This window comes from Patagioenas fasciata, chromosome 5, assembly GCF_037038585.1.
Source record: "Patagioenas fasciata isolate bPatFas1 chromosome 5, bPatFas1.hap1, whole genome shotgun sequence".
Classification (NCBI taxonomy): domain Eukaryota; kingdom Metazoa; phylum Chordata; class Aves; order Columbiformes; family Columbidae; genus Patagioenas; species Patagioenas fasciata.
In genome coordinates this window covers 4463923-4488740 of record NC_092524.1, presented here as the reverse complement: position 1 = coordinate 4488740, position 24818 = coordinate 4463923, and the positions used below count along the sequence as shown (strand labels likewise).

Sequence of the window (24818 nt, the reverse complement as noted above, 5' to 3'; positions counted from 1 at the left end):
TCTAACTTCTAATAACTGTTGTCCGGTGGTAACTAGACTACACTTTCCACTGTAAGAATACAAAGTTAGGCACAAATTATATGATGGCTTCTTGAGATACTGTAAACAAAAGCAGAGAAGCAAGGAAAACTATGTTCAGAGTATTGGAGTGAGTATAACCACAGGTGTACTTAGTGTGGAGCAAGGCTTCAGACACTTGGTATCGCTGAAGCATTTTTGATTTAAATGACAGATTTCAAATTAGCGAAAGAAACATATGAGGGTACTTGAAACAGCGATGCCCATACACGTACTCAGTCTGGTACCATTTCCAAACCGCTTCCAGACTCAAATGGAGTTAATCCCAATCACAGAGGATCAAATGGATTAGGGTGTTTCTGTTCTGATCTCACACATTGCTTCCTGGTCTGCTGTTTAAAGGATCTCCGCTCGTTTAGATAACAAGTCCTCAAAGTTAGCATAAATCATAGAAGAATTGCAGAGACACAACGAGTCAGGGTCTGCTGTCAGTGTAGACAAAGCAACCCCGCTTGCTGTGAGAGCCTTATTCTGGATTTCTAGCAGGACTGCAGGAGATCCCCTTCTTCCCTCACTTCCATCCCCTCCGAGGGCTGAACTTCCCTTTGATTACACTGGCAACAAAACCCCCATCCCATCATAGCTACCTGATACAAGGTTGCTTGTGTGGAACAGGTCAGATTCCACACTTCAGTTCCTTAAAAGATTTTTCCCTTGTGTTCTGTTTATTCCTACATGGCCTGAAAAAAATCTGGGATGTCGCCCACCGCACAATACGCTTTTGCTATTTCACCAGGTACAGAACACGTCATGGGCATCCCCTGCACCTGGAAGTGGTCTCGGTAGGTCTTCCCTATGGCATGCAACAGGAGGTCCTGCTGTCCTGAGCAACCACTTCCAGGCACTGTGAAAACGAAAAGAAACAGTGGGAAAACAACATGGAAAAAAAGAAGAAAATAAATCAGAGAAGGCTGACAATGTTATCGCCACCCATGTAATAATTATTAGCATTGTGTCCCCAGTTCTATATCCTTCACTGGCAGTTTAAGTCCCAGGGAAGAGGTTCCCAGTGGATCAATCATGTTCATGTAACGTTCACCGCGGTGCTTGGCCAAAAACGGACCCCAGTCCGGCTGCGGAGAGCACACCAACTTGAGTCGCTGCAATGGGGGGAGAGAAAAAGAGTTTCATTCAAAGTTACAGAGCAAATTACAAGGCAGAAGAAACAAGGATAGGCTCATTTGAGATTATTGATGATGGCCCTGCAATGCTCCACTGCTCAGTGTTTGTTTTGTGCAAAGTTTGCAAGATTAATAGAGGATAAAGTGCCCAGATTTTAATTATACATTCTCCCCTGCACCGTATGAGGGGAGCTCAGAACCACGGCTACAGATTGTGAGGCTCACTTACTGAAGGACATGTGCACAATTACTTAGCCCAATGGTCTAAGCAGTGAGTAAATGCATTAAAATAATTGGATTTCTGGTTAGCATATTTCCCAAAGGTATACAAATGACCAAAAAGGAATACATTGCTATGAATGAGCAGAGATTTTAATTTTGAGATTAAAAAATGTTTCATTTTTATCTGCAGGAAAAAAAGAAAGAGGAGAACATTAACCTGGCAAACAACAAACATGTCCTAATCTTTCCACTGACTTCTTTATTAAATATATAATTTGATTGGCGCGTTTACAGATAAAAAGGAAAGAAAACATATTTCTGATGACTTAAGAGGGAACAATTATATGTTTATTACCTAATAAAGTGAATCAGACCTCTATATCAGTTATTTTAATCTCTGCTTAATTACCAGTTTGCAACTCTTACCTCCCTAATCAACCATAATAATTTTATGCAACAGACTCTGTATTTGGGAAATACTGGGCTACAGCTGAAATAGCTTCAGCAAAAGCCCCTTTAAAACAGACCCAAATTTTGGCATTTCTTTGGTTGCACGTACTAGGGGGGCAGTAAAGAGTGCACCCTATTTTTGCAGCAATACATATGCCAGTACTATGAATAAAAGTTAGAAGACTTGAAGTAGAACAATTTGTCTCAATGTGAGAAACTCATGAGCTGATGAACAAGTCAGTCTAATTTCACATTAGCTCGTTTCCAGTAGGAGCAGTTGCCTCCTGACCTACACACTCCAACGTGCTCCACACAAGGGCTGAATGGCCCTTTAGATAAGTGGCCTCATTGCCTCGTGCCAACCATGTATTCGGATGTTCTCCGCGGCGTGTCCCACCACTTCATATTAAACTCCTTCGCTCCACGTGAAGCAGAAAAGCACGGGCTTTTCCCTTGGGCGTGCATAGTGTGACATATTGAGAGACAAAAAGATTATTCTATTTTAGTACATTTTCTCTCCTTTCCATTTTTGCGGCGTGTAACAGCCCTGATGGGTTTTGCAGGAGAGCTGAGCTGCAGAAGTGGCTGTGAAAAGAGGTGGCGAGTGCTGTTCCTTATCCTGAGGAGGGAGCAGCACAAGCAGCGAGGAGAGGACACAACTAAACAAGCCTCAAAGGCCAAAAATAAGACCACCGAACTTCTTCAGATGACAAGGGGAATGCAACGAAGGGATGAAATTCTGACACGAGAAAGACATGGCAAGGAGCCGAGGAGCCAACGGGATGGGAACAGCCAGGGTGGCCAGCAAGAGCTTGATTTACAAAATAAACAAAAGCAGCATAAAAAGAAAGCACCACTTAGAATTTTTTTAAGCCCAAGTGCCAGGGAGGACCAGCTTAACCAAGAAAAATGAAGAGATGAAGAAGGGGTAGAAGAAAGATTGTCAGCAAAGCATTATATTGAGTAGTTTGAGCCGTAGAGCGCGAGGTCTTTTCATATGTCTTATTCCTGAACTTTATCAAGTAGCACAACCTCCTGGAGCGCATCCCGGATGACTCGGGTACCCAACCACCTCGCAAACAGGCGACTCCTGATTTTCATCTCCCAGCACTGACTGCTGAGCTCGTTGCCATGCAACTCACACCAGCAGTTGGTGCTTCCTGCACCTACACATGGCGTTTGCCAAAAGGCCAATGGAGCCAGGAGAACAACTTTTTCTCAGTAATACCACACCGGGGCTTATGAGATTTGTAACTCCTCCTAGTTCTCATAAAAGCAATCACTTAACAGTTTAGGAGCATTTTTTCAAGGAATGGGGAATAGCAGGTCTGCATTTTAAATCAACTGAGCATCTCTTTGCAACGCAACAACTAGCTTACCAGAAAGTAATCTTAGTACTATTAGACATTCAATACCACAAAAATCAATGTAAAATAAAACAGTCTCCTGTGACCATATTTTTAAGCAGCAAAAAAAAGAGACAGAAGCGTTACCTCAATGAATTTGCCCGGGGCTAGATGCATTTTTATCACAAACATAACTGGGATCCAGATAACGGAGCAGGCCAGCATCAGCCACCCAAGCACCATGGACCAGCCAGGATAGTGGTAAGCTCCGTAAGTCATCGGTTCCCATTGGTAAAAACTGAAGCAAAGAATAAACTGGAAACAAAGAAGGAAAGCAAAAATCAATATGTTTGAATAAGCAAAACGAGCCTACAAATGGTAGGTATCCACACACAGAGCTGGTATATATGGAATACAGATAAAAGTATATAAAGTATATACACCTCAGGCAGGGTGCTCCCACAAGCTGTAATAAACAGGTCAGAGTCTGAATCTAATGAGTTTCATGCAAATCTTGCAAAATCCCACAAAAATCACTGTATTTATGCCAGAATAATTGGAATTAGAATCTTGCCCCTAGAGTAACATGCTTTATTACATGGTCTATTGGCAGTTTTACCTAATGTGATTATGCTAAGTTACTCCATTTCACTTACTGTATGAATAGCAATATATCTGCTTACATTTGTGCATAATTCAGTAACTTTTGGGAAATGCCTGTGCTCGCCATAATTGCACACAGAAGATTTATAGCAGTATAGCTAGGTGAAGGCACGTATAAAAATGATCAGTTTTATTTCCAGAGATGTGGAGTAATTGAAAGTCTAATATTGGACTATCCAAATGTATCAAATATTAGCTTTACAGAAGCAATAACAGACAAGAATGTATTGCTTGGTTTTGCTTTGTCTGTTTCCATTGCATAAAAATTGCATTACCACTGATCAGTGTCAATTTATTTCTCACCACAAGTTCACTAAATATTACATTGGGAGGGAACAACAACAGAACATGCAAGTTTGAAGTGACTTTGTTTGCTTTCCAAATTTGCTTTGCTCAAGAGACAACATAATTTCCTATTCCCTGGTCGTGATTACTAAGAGTGTGAGTCTGATCAGTAAAGGAACCGAGCAATTTGTACAAAAGCGTAACAATGGGTCTAAGGCAGCATCTTGAACACAACCATTGGAAGACAAAAAGATATAAAAAACCCCACATGCACACGCTTTTGTTTTTAACAAGAGAAAAAATACATTGCTATTGATGTTAGCCTGATACTATCGATTAAACTGGGCTTTGTCTTCAAACTTTTAAAAACGGATTTACAAACTATACCTATATATTGTCACAATCAAACAACAATTACCACTGGATAGGTAAGACATATCTACCTGTTTTTCATGCACAACGATAATATTCTTCAGTGAGGACAATTGGTAAAGCAAATCTGTGCAAGAAGGTGAAATATCTTCATTGTGCCCATTGGAGACATTGTTCTCCTTGTAGCAAGTTTCTTTTCCTTGCAACTCAGGATTTTGTGGAGTCCACCCAAACTCCCTCGTCCCTTCACACATGCATTCCTGTCCGCAAAAACTAAACCTTTTCAGTTTTCAGACAAAAAAACCCTCATTCCAGAATTAAAAATACCAAAAAGGACTAAAGAGTCACCATTTTGGTGCTTCACCCCACCCAGCTGACAATATATTTACTGTTGCAAAATGTGTCTTTTCAGAAAATTGAGTAACTTTTCTTACCTAAAAATCACAGAATCACAGAATCGACTGGGTTGGAAAAGACCTCAGAGATCATCAAGTCCAACCCTTGGTCCAACTCCAGTCCATTTACCAGATCATGGCACTTAGTCCAGTCTCAGTTTAAAAACCTCCAGGGCCGGTGAGTCCAGCACCTCTCTGGGCAGCCATTCCAATGCTGACCGCTCTCTCTGCACAGAATTGCTTTCTAATATCCAGCCTAAATTTCCCCTGGCAGAGTTGAAGCCCATGCCCCCTTGTCCTATTGCTGACTGCCTGGGAGAAGAGCCCAATCCCCACCTGGCTAGAACTGCCCTTCAGGTCGTTCTAGAGAGTGCTGAGCTCACCTCTAAGCCTCCTCTTCTCCAGACTAAACCACCCCAGCTCCCTCAGCCTCTATCTATGAATACCCATACGAACTATTTAGCACTGCTGTGAAATGCAGAATTTCTACAGCCCTGATCATCTTGCCACACTCGTGGCCCAAGTCTGAGGACTCACAGACTGAAGTACCTGCTCTCAAACACAAAATCTGGCTGAAAGAAAGCTCGGTGCTTTTATACAGACTTCTCAAGCTGAAGGCTTTTGAAACGGCTGCAAGAATTATTTCCTTCTTGTGCCAAAACATGATATGCAATTAAAGATTGTATCTGTACTTAGGTTAAAATATAAAGGAGACAGTGTGTTAGAGAGCCAGGCACTAAATGTAGATATGGTTATTAGTGGACACTTGGACTTGGAAAAAAAAGTGTGTAGTTTTGGGAAAATTGAGAACGTGCTGTCTTTGAGATTAAATGGAGATTTACATTTGAAGTGAAGGGTTACGCCAGGGGTCGGGGTGGAAGTGCAAATTAAAAATAAAATAAATTAAAATAGCACGCACAAAAATGACCAGCGCGCCGCCAGCGCCCCCTGCTGGTGCCGACGGGGAAGCGGCCGCGTCCCCTGCGGCTCCGGGGCCTGGAAACAAAAGCCCCGTTTTTCCTTTATTAGGTTTTTTTTTTCACCTTTTCTTTTTCTTTTTTTTTTTTTCCTTCCCCTATTTTTCTTCTTGTTTTTGGTTTTTTTTAAGAGAAACTGAAGGGATTTCTATTTGTTATGGAGCTCATCGCTATTTCTACCTTTGCTAAAATAGCTCCATCTCTGCACCTAAAACTTTGTCATTCAAATTTCCACGTAAAGCTTTCCAAAGTGTGTCTCTTCAATTAGTTTGTGACTCAATAAATGGTTTTTTCCCAGCTCATCCTGAGGACAGACAGGGGAATCGTGTAATTTCCTCTCCCTATGTGTATATATATATGTACAAATACATTTAACACACACATATATATATACACAATAATAAAAAATTCTGCAGTATGCCATACGAGCATTTTGGACAGACAGGGACAGGCTTCCACAGCAACACTTGGATAATCACCATCCATCTCTTGCAAAAATACCATTAGCTATGATCTGTTTTGGCTGCTACATCCACGTACAAGAACACGTGTGCGCACACGTGTGTGTCTAGATATCAGCGTCCAAAATCTAATTAATACCACTCAGAAACATCATGGATGATGAAGAAAGAACAACAAAACTCTTTAGAGAAGATAGCTTAAAAAATATTTGTTCTTACTGTTAAAATAGTTGGGGTCACAAATGCCCAACAGACTCTCCAGAATTTACTCGGCTGGAATCCAACCATCATTTCGATATCTTCACAAAATCTTTGCAATCCTGTGAACAGTAAATGTAAATGCAATTAGGTGTGAAAGAAACCAGCTGCTATTTACAACATGGCTCTTGTGACATTCCTTGTGTCTCGTTAGAAAAACAAACTGATTTGTTGGTTGAAAATTTCAGTGGAGGATCTAACGACACAGTCAAAAATTAGACTGTTATGGTGGGAAGCATTCTAATAAAAATATTTACTTCCTGAGGATTAAAGCAAAATTGAGCTTTTACATAGAGATTAAGTGTTCAGCATGTTTCGGATTAAAGCATAAATAGTATGTACGGGCTAGGTGCAATTATGTGCCTACTTGTTATAGTTTGCTGTGAAGATAAACTTAATTAGTATCTGTACACCTGTTTCAACATGGACAATACCTGAGCTTCTCTAGACCCGCTACGTAACTGGGGTACAACTGTATCACTTACCAGTGAAACTGATAACAACCTGATATTTTTCAACTGATATTTAAGCAATACTTGGAATTATTAGTGAACATCTGTAACTATTTTGAATTGTATTTGATACTGTTTGAACAAACAGATCGGCTGACATGTTCATTCTTCAGATCGTTGTATTGATTGCATCTATCAAGTTACTGGAGTTGATAAAAGGATGCAAGACACAGATCAAAAGAAATATAAGAAGGGATCAACCCCAGGCTTGATCCGCCTAATTTTGAAGCCTTTCTGTTGATGTCAAGGAGAAATAAATCTACCCACATGACTGTTCCAAGAATTAACAAGGGAAAAAATAGCAATGGTTCATTATTCAGTGTCTTCTGATGCACCTTTAGGACAGCAGGAGGGATAAATGGTGCTAGAGCAGCCCTAAAGGCCCAGCTCAGAGGGTGAGCACAGACTAAGCTGGTTCAGGCAGATAGCATGTCAGAGAAAAGCTAAAAAACTGAGTTATGGTAAGAAACAGAGAAGAAAAATCCAGAAATTAAACAAGAAGATGGTATTGCAAGAGCCGTGTTTAGAGGAAGGGAAAAGTACAACATGCAGTAGATGAAAGCTTAGAAAACTGACCCAGATGTCACTTTTTTTTTTCTGTAACTGTAATTTCTCTCCCTCTTTTTCTCTTTCTACTGAATACAGCAAATGCTGTTCTTCAGAAACCCTCTTCTCTGTAAAATACATGTAATTTTTATGACCCATGGAATCACTGTATTTCCGCACCCATCTGACCCACCGTGTGCTTCTCCGTTTTGTAGCAGAGCCCTGTACACCTGGACCAACCGTAACCCCCCAGGTCACCGTGTTATGGACCTGAAAGGGGATCTTTGCTGCAACCGAATGATTTACCCCTGTGTTTTATTTATAATACCTTCTTATTACAGCTCAGTGCACCATTTGCACTGAGTCACCTGGGAGGTGCTCACACAGGGTCGGTCCCTTCAGCAGCACAAGGTACGGGCTGAAGGGTCTTTCCACCAAGTTTAAAGTTCATCTGAATGTCTTTACTCCAACCACACTTGTCGCTGCAAAGGAGTTATACTGAACTGAACAGTTACCGGGGCTTCCGCCTCCAAAATTTGTGCAAGCTTCGTGCAACCTGCACAGATTTGTTTGAAACCCCAATTAAAAAATGTAGTCCCTTCTTGGAATCATCAGTAGATATTCACAGTTTAAGGTACTTTTAAATATTAGCAGTTCAGGAGTCAAATGCATGTAAACAGATACAGGAATTGCACAGTACTTGTCTCTTTCTCAGTGGAAGATTGAAAATAGGACTGTCAAGTTCCACAGGAAAAAAAGAAGATGCTTTACTTAACAGAATGACAATTAAATCTTAGTATATCTGTTCTCCCTCTCAGATCAGTCAGGCCTGCTGAATAACTTTGGGAAATAAACAATACATGATATTCCATATCTCAGTGTCTGCTCTCTAATGTAGTATGATGCATTCGCTGGTGCTGCAGGTATAACATCCATTAAAAAGGAGAATGCAAAGCTAGGCAGACAACATTCTGCTAGAGGTAAAATGTTCAAAATTACTAGCACTTTCTACAAATACACTGCAGCAGTTTCCACTCACTCTGATGACAAACTTTCCCAACAACAGACTGCCAAAAAACAGACGTTGAAGGAGCATGAACAAAGTGAAGGTTGTACATTTTCAGTTTCCAACAGCGTTTTAGTCAAGCACAAGGGTCTTTGTGTTTAGCTTCATGTTACAAAATGCAACAGTGGGAATTACGCTGATGATTAAATTAATATCCACAGCTCTAGGCTATTATTTACTAATCATGCATCATAATCCAAACAACTGGAGAATAAACAGCTATACCAGCATGTGAAATAAAAGCAGAATTTGGCTGGATTATGTAGCACTGACTCTACCGAAAAAATAAATGATTGCAAGGAAATAACCAAGTGTGCCTCTTCTCAATTTAAAAATGTCAACGAGCTCAGCAAGCAGAACATGTAACAAGAGCTAAAGACAGATTTATTTCATCATAAAAGCACCTGCCACTATTGTGCCAACCTGCTTGCCATGAAGAGTACATGTGTATGGAGAAAGGTGCCAGTGGAGTGTAAAACAGCGCTTGTCAGAGCTTGAAAATATATTATGCCAATTTTAAGCACTGCTTGAAGGAATATAACAAGAGCAGCAGCTTCACTTGTGTTTACAACATGCAAATCACAAATATACAAGCTGTATCGCTATGAAAAGTCCTTAGAAAAGTAGCTTTAATGCAGCAGAAGTGGCTACAATACATTAGTCAAGCGGACGATGATTGTAAAGTAACCCTTTCCTTTTTTGTCTAAAAGACTGGAAGCTCCTTAGTCTAGCAAAAGGTTAATTCCAGGGAATACTCTTTGAAATAGTTCATACCAAAGGCTTTACTAACTTCTGCTGATTAACAATCAGTTGGTACAGAAAGCACGGGAAGAATGATTTGTAATCGGCAGATTTTTCCCAAGTCTGATTACATTAAAGTAATAGGTAACTCCAAAAAAAAGTTCTCCTCTATTCAAGTCCTTCCTTTGCAGTGCTATAACTATTTCTGTATTATTTTATGGTTTTCATGTAAGATAGTATGTTAAGGGATACTGAATTTGTTGGCCAAAGCAGGCACTAGCCAGAACAATTCTACTTAGAAGCTGAATAAGATGTTGTTCCACAGAGGCAGGTTTGTGGTGCTTCTGCCACACAGTGTTCAGAGGAGGAACAGAGCCAGAAATTTCCTCCCTGTTTACCTTCGCCCTTCTTTAAAAACATCCAGAACAAAGAATCCAATGACTTTAAAGGGGACAACCTTTTTGGCAGAGACCGGGTGACGCTGTGGATAATGCTGCAAGGAAGAGGGATCACATCTAGGGCTTTAGTGCAGCTTTTTTCAGGCATGATCCCAGCAAAAAGATGAGGAGGAAGAAGGGATAAAAAATAATTAAACCATTATACTCTTCTTGAGCATTCCCACTCATCAACTCTTATGGAATTGTATTGATTTTTAGGTAAATTGGGAAACTGGTCAGTATGATAACCAGATATTATGTCTCAAATGACACGTACCTGGTGGGGTTTCCAGAAGAACAGGTAAATGCTAAACCTGGTAGTGACTGGGGAAGGGAATGGGCAAAGGTTGTGTGTCTTCATGGAAAAGGAAGCACAGAGCAATAGCAAAACTTGCCAGCACTGATGTTTGAAACCAGGAGTTCTGCTAAATAACCCTCAAGATCCATCTCTGGACTTAAGGAGATATCTCAAAGCATCACGCTCAGGTCCTTTGAGATGACTGGTTGAATGTAAAGCTGATAGCAGTTACCAATGTAATTTCACTCATAGAGACAACACTTCTAAACTGACTCTAATTAAAATACTTACATTTCAGGGACATGAAAAACAACAAATATTTTGGTCAACCAAACCGTGATCAATTTTAATCAACTTTGCTCTCAGTGCTTTCACTTTTCCCATTGCATCCTGTAACATTTCCTCACTAGATCACATCTGACTCAGCTTACAAACCACTCAAGCCTGCTTACTGGATTGGATGTCAGTGGAGATAAAATACACTTCTGTATTTCCATGAAATTAGAGGAAACAAGGAAGGGATGATCCCCTGTCCTGTCTATAACACTCATTTCTCAAGCAAAAGCAACAAATTCTGTATGTTTTGAATTACATGCAATTTTTTTAATGCATTAATATTACAGAGTGGACCCCACAATGTAGGTAGGTTTCAGTATCCAGTGCACAGGACCAGAGCCTAAGATCATGCTCCTAATGTGCACCTTCAACAGAACATCTTGGGATTGCTTTTGTCTAGCTGACATAAAATATATGATGATTTCCTGCCCATAGCAACAGGAGAAACAGCCTTATCTTTGTTGTCTTTAACACTGACATTCAGATCTTCCTTTGCTTTTAAAGACAAGTTTTATGTGGCACCACCACGCTCTAGACATAAATTAATCATCTGTTATGTAGGGAGATCTTCACGTTTCCCAGCACAACCATCTGAGATCACACATTTCCAAGAATCAATCTCCTAAAAGCCCTGGACGAGTTTGAGAGCAAATCACCAGTTGATATACCAGTAGCACCAAGGTAATTGCACTGCTTTATATTACCTGAGGATCTTCCTTATAATTTAATGTATGTCAACATGGATTGATGTAACTGGTGCCACTACCGTGCATAATTAATCAGTCTGAGCGGCTGTATAGTCTTGATTCTGTGTTACGGACAGATGGGCTAAAGGGAAAGCTGGATGTGTACATGGAAAATAAATCCTTCAGAAGTTGTTAAATGCAAAGATACCACTTCTGGCTCAGGAAGTCTCTAACCCTAAAACTGTTGGAGTGAGAAGAGCCGCTGGAGAAGTGTCACTAAATGCTTGGTCTGTTCTTATACTCATTTCTTAGCATTGGTTTTAAGCTATTGGTGAGAAAAGGACACTAGACCCTACAAAAGTCTTTTGAATACACGTTAATAGAGAAATCCTATAGTAATTAAGCGTTTTTATGCTTCCATTCAAAATAAAGGAATTTTGAGACTTTTAATTAAAAACAAACAAAACAACAACAAAGTTACTCCTTTCCTTAAGAACTTCACATTACCAGCTACCTTACCATGTGCTAAAATGTTACTTGGACATAGGCTGTCCAATAGCAGTATCTTTTCTTACCATATATATAGGAAACTCCAACAAGCTCAAAAATGGCAATGATGACAAGAGAGTAAGAAGCTGCATAAGTGTCCACAAGCTGTAACATATACATTCCACCCTGGAGAAAAAGGAAGAAAACAACCATTAGTTGTGGCGTATAGCTGATCTCTATGAGTTTATAATGCTGGAGGAATTAGTGGACAAAATACACTGAAGACTATCAGTGGTAGATGAGAATTTCACTATTAACTCTACAGTTTGCCAGACTATCAGTATATACCTAATGTGGGAGGGAAGGCACGCAAAACTGGTGTGCAGGTCTGTATGATATACATTTTTTTTTCTTAAATGAATTCCTAACTCACATGAGTGCTTTAGACATGTGTGGCTAAGGGTTAACTTTAACAGTCTGATTCTCAGAAAGATTTGGACACCAAAGTCTTTTAAATCTATCTCGGAGCATCTATAAAGAAAGAGGGAGAAGGAGAAGGAGAAGGAGAAGGAGAAGGAGAAGGAGAAGGAGAAGGAGAAGGAGAAGGAGAAGGAGAAGGAGAAGGAGAAGGAGAAGGAGAAGGAGAAGGAGAAGGAGAAGGAGAAGGAGAAGGAGAAGGAGAAGGAGAAGGAGAAGGAGAAGGAGAAGGAGAAGGAGGAGAAAAGAAGAGAGAAGGCTTTTGTCTCACTCGGTGTCTTTGCGCATGTGGCAGAATTCAGCTTAATCTTTTGCAGCTTGCAGAGGAGGAAAACGGCCACCAGAGGGGGATTGGGAACAGACAGTGATGCTCAAAGACAACATTATTACCTGAGTGATCATAGGAAATCCCATGATGAAAAAGGAGATGCAGCACCCAAGAGTGAACAGTGCCTTGTGTGTCCGTAAGTATTTGGGGAACTCATCCGAAACAGAGGTCACTATGGTCTCGATAGTGGCAAACTGAAAGACAAAACAAAAGGAGTCATTTCAGTGCACACTGGACACAAAGTGGTCCAACTGGATATAACAGAATGTAAGAGTATTTTGAATCTGAGGTGTTAAACACTCAGATGTCAACAACAAAGCTTCACCCAAATGATTTCCGCATCGATGGCCTTACTTCATTCCTCTGTTTGCAAAGCATTGACCACATGGAAAACAGTGAGTAATCTCACCGTCCTCCAAACAAATAATTAGGAAACGCAAGAAGGAAAAGAAGGGGAAACAAAAGCAGTTTACCATAGTGTCCAATCCAAGCGTCAGAAGCATCAAAAAGAATATTATAGCCCAGAAGGGAGAGAGGGGAAGCCTGGTTAAGGCTTCTGGGTAAACCACAAAAGCAATTCCAGGACCTAAAAATGAAAAAATAAAGGCTATGAATATCTTGCATAATATTAACATTGTTGACTGAATGGAAAAGAAAGAGATGTGAAGAGTCATGTTTCAAAGTATAATATGATATCACTTTGCTTGATAAAAGTAAAAAATTATCAGATTCAGTCTCTTAGTTACAGAAAGATTTAACCACTGCAGAATTTAGCCTCACATGACTAATTTCTATTTTTGCTCTAAGTTTCAAAACACTCCTGCTTTCCAAGCTGCAGAATACATATTTTTCCAGTATACTAATATATAGATCCAAATATGAAAGACAAGGAAAGATCATGTACTGCAGTTGTTTCTTTCCTGCTCTGTGATTGAATTCCTACCACTGTCCCTGCCAATTAGCAACCCAGCCCTAAATTAACACAGCGATCATCCACCCCTCAGTATGACAAGGATGAACAGAAAATAAAATACTCCTCTTTAACTCATCAGCACACAGTCAAATGAGCAGGAGAGAACATAACGAATGCACAGAGCTGATACGAGACACAAGGTAATAACTACCACCAGTTTTTAAAAAAAGAAAAGAAAACAGAACAAACACCACTACAAGAAATTCTTAAATAATGCACAGCAAAAAAAATAAGGAGATGGGGCCTTTTAAAGCCTTAACCAGGAATTTTCCTTTCTCTGTAGGTCTGATATCTTGGGCTATAATTTTTATTGATTGTAAAGAAAAATTATTTTCACAAGTATGTTTAGATCTGCCTGGGACAAAAGGCCAGATGAATATGGCAGTAGCACCACGATTTATCCCAGCTAAAGGAGAATCCACTTCAGATGCTCTGGGGGATGTTTCCTGTCAGGTGAGATACAAATGGGAGCCAAGTTGTGCCAATTCCATGGCCCACGCCACAAGAAGGGGCTCCAAATTCACTTTGTCCTGGCCATTTCTAATCCAGATTATTGAATCCCATTTCCTACAGCTCCCCACACTGTTCTTGCTCCAGAGAGAACCGTTGCTGTCGCACGTACAGCAGAAAAATAGAGTTTTAGCAGCACGTGAAATATTCTCCACGGGCAACTTTGTGAAGAGTTTGGAGTTCCTTCTCAACAAAAGACAAATATGAGAATTAACACCATTCTTAAAAAAATAAATCAAAACACCACAATACTATACCTGACTCAGCGTTACTGCCTTTAAAATGGCTTTTGGGAACAGGAAGGTGCACGTAGAACTACTGTATATTCATGAACATGTCCTTTCGTCTCTTGATTAAAGATTTATTCTTGACTATTAGACATAAGGGCTCTGTGTGCACTTGCTTCCTGCGTATAGAAGTTTAATTAAGTCTCAGAAAAATGAGTTCCTGTTAATCACACTCTTAGGAAAAGTTTAATTACAGAATATGAAAGTGCACACTTCTCCATCTCAGGCCCTCATAACTCTCCAAGGCATCACATGCCAGGGAGGCTGGTTCCCATCCTCAGAGACTTAGGTGGGTATGAACACTCTCTAAACGTCTGTCTGTTAAAGCCAGGAGAACTCCAAAGGTTCTATATGTGTTGAAATGAAAAAAAAAGTCAAATGATATTGAACTTTCATTTTAAATAACTAAAATATTTCAACTGCAGCATGTTCTTAATCGAACTGTGTGAGCAGAACAAAAATAGCTCATCCAGTTTTTCCCTCCATGAAGAGTGTTTTAGTTGTTCATCAGGTTCATGAGGGGTTTTTTTCCTGAAAGGAAGATTCTAAATGAAAAAAAAAATGCTATGTATTTCAGATGAATATTTTAGGAGGAAAAAAAAAAGAAAATCCCTTCCATTTCTATTGCCAATTTAATTCAAGATTTTAAAAACCTGAAGGGACATCATCATCATTTTTGTTGTTATCTCCCTCACTACAAAGAGAAACACAACTTCAGAATTAAAAACAAAAGGGTAGGCTGGGACAATGGCTCGCTCTTTTCCCCACTTGCTGAGTCTGATTTTTAATTCTGTTAATTTAATGTGCTAACTCGGTCTGCAATTATCCTTAATCTTCACTCTATGCCTACTGTACAGTCGTCATCTACTGTGGGACTAAATTTTCTTTCCCCTACCATGATGAGCAGTGAAGTGTCACCCTTGTGAACTATTTTTAAAGAGCCTAAATGTGCTCTCACAAGTGCACTGACAGCCCTGCAATAAGATTCTCTCCTAACAGCTCTTTTCACATCCCCTGGAACAGCTGCTGAAACAGCTGGGAACAGAGAGCTCCAGCTTGTGAACAGTCACTCACTCAAAGGCCACCAACAAGCACCCAACAGAGAGGGTTTGTGACCCCCTGCGCTAAATATTCTGTCATCTCCAGGGAGATAAACCAGCTGAACCAAGTGTCTCTCCGTGCCCCCTCTGTCCATTCCTTTGTAGAGTCAAGAAGCTGTGCTGGAGTGAAGCTAACTCCTTACAAATAATTTTGACGAGTGTAGTGTGGTCTTCAAGCAATATCTTGACTTCCTGTTGTACTTTCTGCCATACAGAAATACCTACGTACAAGTGGTTTACTAATCCGCTCCACTTTGAAGGCATGATTTCCACCTCCAGCATCAAGATCATCATTAATGACAGAGCTGAAGGTGCCAGCAGGTGTCTAAGTACCCTACCTTGGTCTGCCACAGCTTCAATATTCACTTTGAGCTCGTTTGCCATGAAGCCAATAACTGAGAAGATGACAAAGCCTGCAAATATACTCGTGGCACTGTTGGTACATGTGACTATCAACGTGTCCCTGAAAAGAAAACACAAAAGAAACGTCACCTTGTTGTAACACATGCAAGGGAGGGGATGGGATTCCCTGGTGTCATTTTCCAGCTTTGGTGTTATGGGAATATGAAGAAATCCATACCTGAATACTGGGCTATATTGGGAAAATACATGTGACTCGACAGGAAACCAGCCCTCATTATCCCTGTCCATAATTATTACATTCTTGATATGATTTTTATTATTTTCTTCATGAAACGTGTGTCCAAACGACTTCACCTTTAACTACTACGACTGAGGAACAAACGAGTCACTTGCTTTATTTATTGATTTTTCATTTTACTAGAATTGCTTATTCTTTCTGCTATTTGTTTGTCAGGATCAGAACAAAATACAGCCTGAAAAGCTGTCAAGAACCTCCCTGAGCTGGCAAACTTCTGGAATCTCTAACAGAGCATCTCTTAATGGGAATGATTAGGTTAATTCTTCAGGTCTATAGAAAAAAAAGACATGCTGATCTTGTTCAAAAACCCAGATAAATTTTAAGTACCATATTTTAGGTATGCATTATGAAGTGAATTTATGTAAATTTACTTCAATTAGAGATCATTTTGTGATGTTTAAAATGAATATGTAGCTGAAAACTACAATTTTGTCTGCAATATTATAATCTAATGAATATAAAAATTAAAAGGGAAAATAGTCTGTCTTCATTGCAGTATTCGAGATGTGTTGTAAAATTAACCAGATCAGAAGTAACTAAGCTTTTCTAATGACTTCTGCTTCAGTCTCCCATATCCCTCTCTAACACAGGTGAAGCATGTATTTAGTATTAGACCTGTAAGATTTTTATACTTCATTACCACATATTTAATTCAAAATTTTCATTAACATTTTCCAAACTTAAAAAAAGATCGCTAAATTAATTCAGAAAGATAGCACGATGCTTCTCCCATTTTTGCCCTGGTATTCTGAACGTATTTGTAGATTACCAATAACAAACCATAAATCAAAGCCCAGGACAAGCATTTTTAAAATTGGACCTGAAGGATTGCTGGGTGGGAGTTACTGTTACTTTTTAATCCATATTTTAGGATAATTAACTTACTTTTGAAGACTAGTGGGAAACACTTTTTAAATTCCTTTTTAAAATCCAAATCCACATTTCTTTTTCAAGGTATTTTGTATACAGTACTTAGAGGATATGGGAGTTCAAATCCCAAGGACCGTGTGCTTTGAAGCCTTAATTCAGCAATGACTTTTAAGGCTGCCCTTGGGACAGTCCCTGTGCTGCTGTTGTGTGTCCTGAATCAGCACATCTGCTATTGCAGGAGTCAGGAACATTTCACTCCAGTAAAAACAAGATTGGCTTTAGAGACAATAAAACAGCAGTGAAGCATTCTACAAATGCCACTTGCATTTGTTTGTTCCGTCTGCAGACATTTCTTTTGCCTGCTTTTTGATGAAAAACCATCCCATGCCACCAGAACGACTTTTCCTTGCAAAAATAACTTTCCGCAATTTCAGAGAGAAGTGATTTTAAATTTTGAAACTTGCAATAACTTTGTACATGTAAAAGCACTAGAAGGGAACTGGAAAAAAAATAGCAATTAGGAGGGACTAGAATCGTATATATATAGAAACTGGGTGTTAAATTCATGTGTGTCTCCCAACAGCGAATCTCAGCCCATTCTGCACAGGGGCTGCTCTTCAGCAGAAGTTGCCAAGTGGCACAGTTGGAATGAAGCACTGCTCAGAGCTCCTGACAGCTTCCCAGATTGCCTTGCAACCTAAAACCGCTGATTCCGAAACTAAAGAGCCAATGGAGACTATAATGAGCCTCAGGCTTATTTTGAGACTAGCAGATTAGGAACTGGGGAGAAGATAGAATACACAGAGCAAAAAAAGATTAAAGAAACAAAACAAACAAAACAACCACACACAAACTCCCCACCCCCAATATATTTAAAAAAAAAGGAAATTTAAAGAAAAATTTAAAATAAGACAGTTTTCGAACCACTTAACTGCAAATTGGAAGATGACTGGTTTTGGGCAAGACCTGTTTAATAAGGTCGATGGGTTTTACTCTTACCTACCTGTAGCAATTATTATGGAATTTGTTGTAAGAAGAGAGAGTAATTAGACCTCCCCATGCTGCAGATAAGGAGAAGAATATCTGAGTGGCAGCATCCTTCCAAACCTAAGTAAGATGGACAGGAGAGGAAATAGCACCGGCTTCAGGAAAGAGTATTGCAAAGATCAATACCACTATTAAATGTTGCTGTTAGGAGATTAACACATAAGTAGTTTAAATGAACTTTAGAGCAACGGATGTCAATAAAACGTTTAAAAGCAAAATCCTGCCCTGCCACACATAGTGCCCGTTTGATGAGGAGTGCTGTGCTTCCTGAGCCCATATAGAATGACAATATAACCTTTGCTGTATATAGAAGGTACAAATATCAAACTATATTCTTGACACATATCAGTTCAAACACATTCAGCAAGAAAAATATAAATCAAGAGGAAAAATCTGCATCGGGTGCTGATGGTTTGTCTACCAGTGGTCCTAAATAATACTTTGTCTTCTTGATAGATGTAAGACCCTCAGTGTTGCTTCATGTGCTACATATGAGTGAGAGTACATTAAAATTAAGGTAAACTTCTGTCATTAGGTGTGCATCAAACAGCATAGCATAAGTTATGGCTATTTAGACACCAGGGCCCAGTTTCCTCCATCAGAAGAAAACACATGTTCAACCAAGTGCCTCTTAAAAAAACATATTAAAAACTGTTTGTTCTGTAACAAAGTTCTTCAAAGCCTAAAATTCATTTAGTTAAAACATGTCTGAATTGTCTGGAATTTCAAAAGAGTTGGTTTCACTTATCACTTGCAAAAATGTTTGAAGCATTAATATTTCTGTAGACAAGATTTCCTACAAAGTCTGATTTTCCACTCAGTTCCACAGTGCAGAAGCGGAGATACAGGTCCCTGCATAGATATACAGTGGACCTATATATACCTTAACAGGTTTGAAGCTATTGCTTAAACAGGACTTTAAAAGCTACCAGCCAGCAAGCAGTCAGTCCTTCATCTAGCTGACCGTAATATACAGCTCTTAATTCATGTTAAAACTGCAAATAAAATCAAAACCAGAAACTCACCTCGATATTATCAAACACTTTCCCAGGGTTATACAGATACTTAGTGTATTCAGACAGCCCCATTTTGCAAAAGGCAACAGTTCTGGCTTCCTTTGTTGAATAATGTGGGATCCAAAAATGCTCGTATTTAATGCAAAATTAATTTCTGTATGGTTTGCAAGATATAATACTCCCATCACCAAAGAACCAAAATACCCATTATTGCAGAGATATTAAGGAAATTAAGATCTGCACATTTCACCCAGAAAACTGCTTTCAGCTTTAATTATCAATCTACCAGTGTGATATTGCATCATTATTGATAGAGGGGAAAAATTCTTAACGAAAAAAAATGTCAGTAGATTTTCTGAGGTGGTGCTAAAAATGCCTCTAAAATTTCTAGAGAAAAGAGTCTGAATCGTAACTCTCAATTCAGTCTCCTGCCTCAAGACACTTCAGACTGACACGCATCAAATACACAATCCATGGGTGTATTTATGTCTACACAAACACAATTCCATGTGTTTTTGGAACACATTTGATTGGCTTTGTTGGCATCAAATGGCTTTTTAGAAATCAGTTGAAATCAAGAATGAGACAAAGCAGAGCTGCATCTCCGTCTCATAAAATCAATGTTTAAAGAGTAAAACCAGGTACTGAGTTTCTCAATTCTGTTCTCTCCTGCACAGCAAATAGCTTTGTTTTTAAAATGCAGGTAGGATAATGATCCCAGACGTTCTCTGTATGCGTATGTGCTGCTGGGGAGTTCAATTAGGATGTGCAATTTGATTCTGTTTAATCTAATGTCTCAGATGCAATATTCAGAACAATCTTCTTTGCTCAGTGAGCAAAATACACCTATTCTGAGTTTTCCTCAAGAAATGCAGATGGATTTATTATGTAACCTACTGAAAGCTCCCTGTGCTTGTTCAAGTCCAGGCAGCATCCATCAGTCACCAGTGTATGAAAATGTACATTTCCTTCCTAATTCCCTATTTTCCAAACACACCTGCTCTGAGAGATTCAGGTGAAATACTAAACATAAAGTACACACCTTATCTAGAATAATATGCCTAAAAAATGTTATGTGCGCAAATAACCAACATCCACTGCAACAACATTCCACCCACGGTGAAAAACAAGTTTCCACAGATGACAATATTTGTCTCTGCACATAGAAAATCTGTATGAATTATTCACCCTGGCAGAGTTATAAGTGCAATAATAAGCCCACCATAGCATCAATCAGCTTCTCCCACTTGGGCGTGATGAAGTACCAGATCCCAGCTCCAGCTCCGGGCAGAGTTACTCCTCTTATAAGGAGGATGATGAGAACTACATATGGGAATGTAGCTGTGAAGTACACCACCTGGACAGACAAAGAAAAGATTATTGAAAGGGCTTATTCAGATGTATAAGAAGAGGGGAAGGGAAATACAAGTGCTACATTACTGCCTGAAGAAAGTGATCACTTAGTCTCAGGGACAATAGCCAGAGGATAAAAGTAGAAAGACAACAGGGCTATTTCCCAGGAAATCGGAAATTTAACAGCTCTTCTTGCTGCTGGAAACGGGAATAATGACAACAGCAACAGCGGTGAGATTTGGGATTCTAGACAGGGAGAGGAAAAAGCAAAAAATAAAGTCTGGAGAGGAACAATAGGAATTTAGAGCTAAATGGAAATATCACTTTTGATCCTTTCCCAGAGTAAACTGACAAAGCTCAATGGATACTAAATAAGTAGAGCCATTCAGTATCACTTAGAGTTCTGATTTTTTTCTATGTATTTCTCTGTATTTCACTAGGCCTAAAGATTTTCATTACTGTTTGTACCTCTTAATAATTAGATATCGCCGTGAAAATGTATATGGTTCCAATTAAAATAAATTTTTAAAAAGTCAGTGGAACAATCCAGATAGATCTAATCATCATTATGTCTAAATACACAACAGAGGTTGTCTGCTTAATGTCTTAATAATTACCCAGAACAGAGCTGAGCTCTCTCTGTGGTCAAATTAAATGGCTGGATTATGGCCAGTGAAGCTGTACACTGTACCCAAAAGCATTTCAAATCCTTTTCACATTAACCTCTGAATCTTACAGGGTCCAGAATCCTCCGAGCTGAAGTGACTTTTCAAACTGCTTTCCCAACCTTCTCTTTGCTGTTTCAAGCTGTTGTCCTGATGAATGGTTGTGCAGTGAATAGACTGAACTCATCTGCGCATAAATAAAGGGTTTCGAACCCTGACAACAAGGACTCAACATCTTTCTTGGCCACTAAGACTCACTTCAAGGAATATCTATTGCCACATCCAAACCCAAGTTATTCACCTGTTTCTTGGCTCTGGCCTTCATAAAACAGTTTTTCCTATCACACTAAGGTAGGAAAATAAGGAAAAAAAAAATCTCTAATTTCCCCTGGCACTCTGAGTCTCTGGATTTTCTGCTAATCCCCAAGCTACCTCCCAACATATGGTGTCAGCTTCTGGATGTGAAGAGATGGCTTGGAATCAGAAACCCTGTGCCCAACTGATAAATTCAATAATAAGCCCACCATAGCATCAATTAGCTTCTCCCACTTGGGCTTCTGTGTAACCTCATCTGGGTGTTCCTGGTCCAGCAGGGGGATTGGACTGGATGAGCTTTCGAGGTCCTTTCCAACCCCTGACATTCTGGGATTCTGTGAACTCTAGAAAACACACAGCTATTTCGGCATATTCACTATCTCTATCCCAGGAAATATCCAATTATTTTGCTGCAGCTTTTTTCCTGATCTTCTCAGTCCACTCTGTGTAAATAAGCTGGATTTTTGCTATGTCGTCATCTAACATTTTAACCTACATGCTAATTGCAATGGCATTGATGGAGAAGTCTCATATACTGCATTCCTGCAAGTTTAAAAAGAAAAATAATAATTAAAAAAGAAGATAAAAAAACCAAAATCATCCAAACTGCTGCTGCTGCTGAAGAAAAATCCGCATTTCTGTGCTCAGATGGCTGCCTGGCCAATTTGAATGCTTGTACTTCCATGTCAGTAATAGAACATGCTCCTCTTGACACAGTTGCTAGTTAGAGCCATGGCAGAAACTGCAGATTTGAAGGGCGACGGAGAGAACGACGTGTGAGATGCCAGAGAAACAGAGCAAGGAGCCGGGTTGCCGCAAGGAAGAGTTTGAGAGAGATGACACACGATATGGGAAAAGGGGAGACACGCTGTCACTGGGCATACTCACCATAGCACAATTTGAGTTCAGTTCTGATTTAAAAACGTGTTACACCTTGATTTATATCGCAGTTTCCAGGAGTGCAGTGACACATAAGGTGACTGCAGGACTTTAATGAAACCCACACAGACTAGAGAAAGCTGCTGAAGGGACCTTTTTTGCCAGCCAACTGCTGAGCACAGCTCAAAAGCTCATTTAAAAGTTACTGAAGATTAGGGAACAAACCCTGAACCAAAGTAATCCTTTTTGTTTGCCTGTTTTGACTAGACGGGAAAATGTCACTTCACTAATACTTAGCCATTTACTGCAAATAATTATCAGTAATTCACCGTGTTGAACAAGAATGTGATTCCCTTGAAGCAGCACACTGTTTTCTGCTAAATGTATCACCACAAATGTTTTTCTTACTTTTCCCGATGACTTGATTCCTTTGGCAAGGGAGGCATATACAATCACCCAGGCTAGGAAAAGAGACAGTGCCAAGGGCCATCGGATCTCACCAGGATATTCAATCCCTGCTGAAATCTTCAATACAAAGTACCTAAGAATTAAAAAAATAGAATAAAATAAAATAAAATATTTTTTTAAAGGAAAAAAATTGACAGCAAGTGCAGGCAGCATTTCAGTGCAAATTCCTCCAATGGTTTTGTTTTGCTTCAGTATCCTCAGTGGTTTCTCTAGAAGGTTCCAATGATGCTTACAATGTATTATTTTATTTATCTGCATTGCAGTAGTAGATAAAAATACCAGGCATGGGCCAACACCCCAGCTGTGCTGAGCACCGTAGGAACAGAACACAAATAATCCAGTGTTTGAAATTCAGCTTTCATCATCCCTACGCATTAAAAAAAAATGGGTATCATTTGTTGTCCTTAACTATTGTGCTTCTGGTCTTCCAAACAGTGATGCTTGGTCTGTTAGAGTGAACTGTAGAGAAACATTAACATAATGTCTCCAAACAAAGACAGATCTTACTTGAAGTATTCTTCACTTCCACTGACAAACGTTTTGTTCCCTTCACTGGTGAAGTTAACCATAGTCAAGTTTGGATAGGCACTCATACAGAAAGTGGAGTTCTTGATTTGTATTTTTGGGTGGTCACCAATAATGCAGGAATCTAAGAATTGAAAAAAAGGGGAAAAAAGAAGGCCGAATTTTTTTTCAAGTTTGGTATAAAATGACAATGAAAAACATAAGATCACACACGTTACTTGAACTTTTGTTCTGTGTTTTAGATTGCTGGAACAATTTTCTTACATAAACTGTAATGGTCTGAGAAAACTGGGTCTTAAAACATTTCACGACTTTCCCCCTTAATTCCAAATGTTTAAGGTGCCGGGGTCATGCAGGGAGGGGAACCCGGTCCCTGCAGCAATTCCAGGAGGGCGTTTACTCGGTTTACTTTTCAGATCATTGCATGGTTTGGGTCGTCTGCAAAAGTGCGTTTCATTTCATATTTTTGGGTTGGTTGTGGTTTTGTTTTCGTTTGGTTTGGGTTTTTTTAATTGTTATTTCTGTTTTCTTGTTTTGTTGGGGGTTCTTTTTTGGCTTTTTTTCCGTTGAAAATAAACCCCGCTAAAGCCCAAGAAGTCGTCTTTCACAAAAATCAGGGGTAACCACAGCATTATGTTCTGTGCTTTCTCCTCTACACAGTTTTTACCGGGGGGGGGGGAATATATATATATATATATATATATATATGTATATGTATATGTATATAAAGTTGAGCTTTTTTTAGCGTTATAGTTGAAATATCCCATTTATCCTCGATGAAAATTTAAATAAAAGGAGGGGAAGCGCCCATATGATGCAAATCGCTTCAAAGAGCATTGGGAAGCCGTGGTTCCTCCGTGCTGGGACGGGCACCCGCATTTTCTGCTGGCATCTCCCAGTGGTGCAGCTGAGCCAGAGAAAGCTCTGGAACCCACCACAGCCACAAAGAGGTGGGGGGAATAAAAAATTAAATTAAATTAAAAGGAAAAAAAAGCGCCTGTCCCAACTTACCTAACAAAAGTTTGTTTTTATCTTTACAGTCCGGCGTGTTCCACGGGTTGTTACAGGACGCCCAAGGTAGCACAGGTACAAAGGACGCAAAAAGGTAGAAAAGTGTGTAGCACAGAATAATATTGTAATATATGGCTATTAGAACCGAGATGATCAGCATCGCAATGCCGCAGCCTGCGAGAAGAGAGAGGGAGAGAGGAGAATAACGCGGTTAATGCCGCGGGGGGAGGCGGGGAGCAAAGCAACGGCTTCGTGTGGCGCAGGCACTGAGCGCATCCACCCGCAACCACCGCGCAAGTTGCGCGCTTGGCGCTGCCGAAACACCAGCGGGAGAGCCCGTAGCATGCGGCTGCGCGCCTGCGGACGCGCTGCGGAGCTGGGGCGAAGGGAGGCGGCGGTGCTTAAGCCATGCAAGAAGGGGGGTGCAGGTCATGCTCCCCAAAAACCGGGCCGGCTCCTGCTCCGCTCACCTTGCAGGGCGGGGATGGCTTTCCAGACCGACACGGGCCCCTGACTAGCAAACTGCCCCAGGGAGACTTCCAGGAAGAAAATGGGGATCCCAGCTAGAGCCAACATCATCAAATAGGGGATGAG

The 24818-nt window shown here is 39.9% G+C and overlaps 1 protein-coding gene across 1 annotated transcript; it reads right to left on the bottom strand.

Moving 5' to 3' along the window:
* SLC6A5 (solute carrier family 6 member 5) lies at positions 1–24818 on the bottom strand. The gene is made up of 13 exons (XM_065838531.2): positions 24695–24818; positions 24225–24398; positions 23196–23337; positions 22629–22761; positions 20231–20365; positions 17949–18052; positions 15753–15877; positions 13018–13130; positions 12607–12738; positions 11826–11925; positions 6590–6690; positions 3365–3532; positions 1–1178 (listed from the first exon to the last, which is right to left on the bottom strand). Exons 1-13 carry the CDS (start codon positions 24801–24803, stop codon positions 1023–1025), a joined length of 1692 nt encoding a protein of 563 aa, XP_065694603.1. The 5' UTR covers positions 24804–24818; the 3' UTR covers positions 1–1022.

Coding starts and splice junctions, on each gene's coding strand:
- SLC6A5 (XM_065838531.2), bottom strand. CDS start 24,803: ATGATGTTGGCTCTAGCTGGGATCCCCATTTTCTTCCTGGAAGTCTCC. Junction 22,762..23,195: donor GGAAGTGAAGAATACTTCAA/GTAAGATCTGTC, acceptor TTTAATTCTTAG/GTACTTTGTATTGAAGATTT. Junction 12,739..13,017: donor CGCTTGGATTGGACACTATG/GTAAACTGCTTT, acceptor TTTGTCTTTCAG/TTTGCCACTATCGAGACCAT.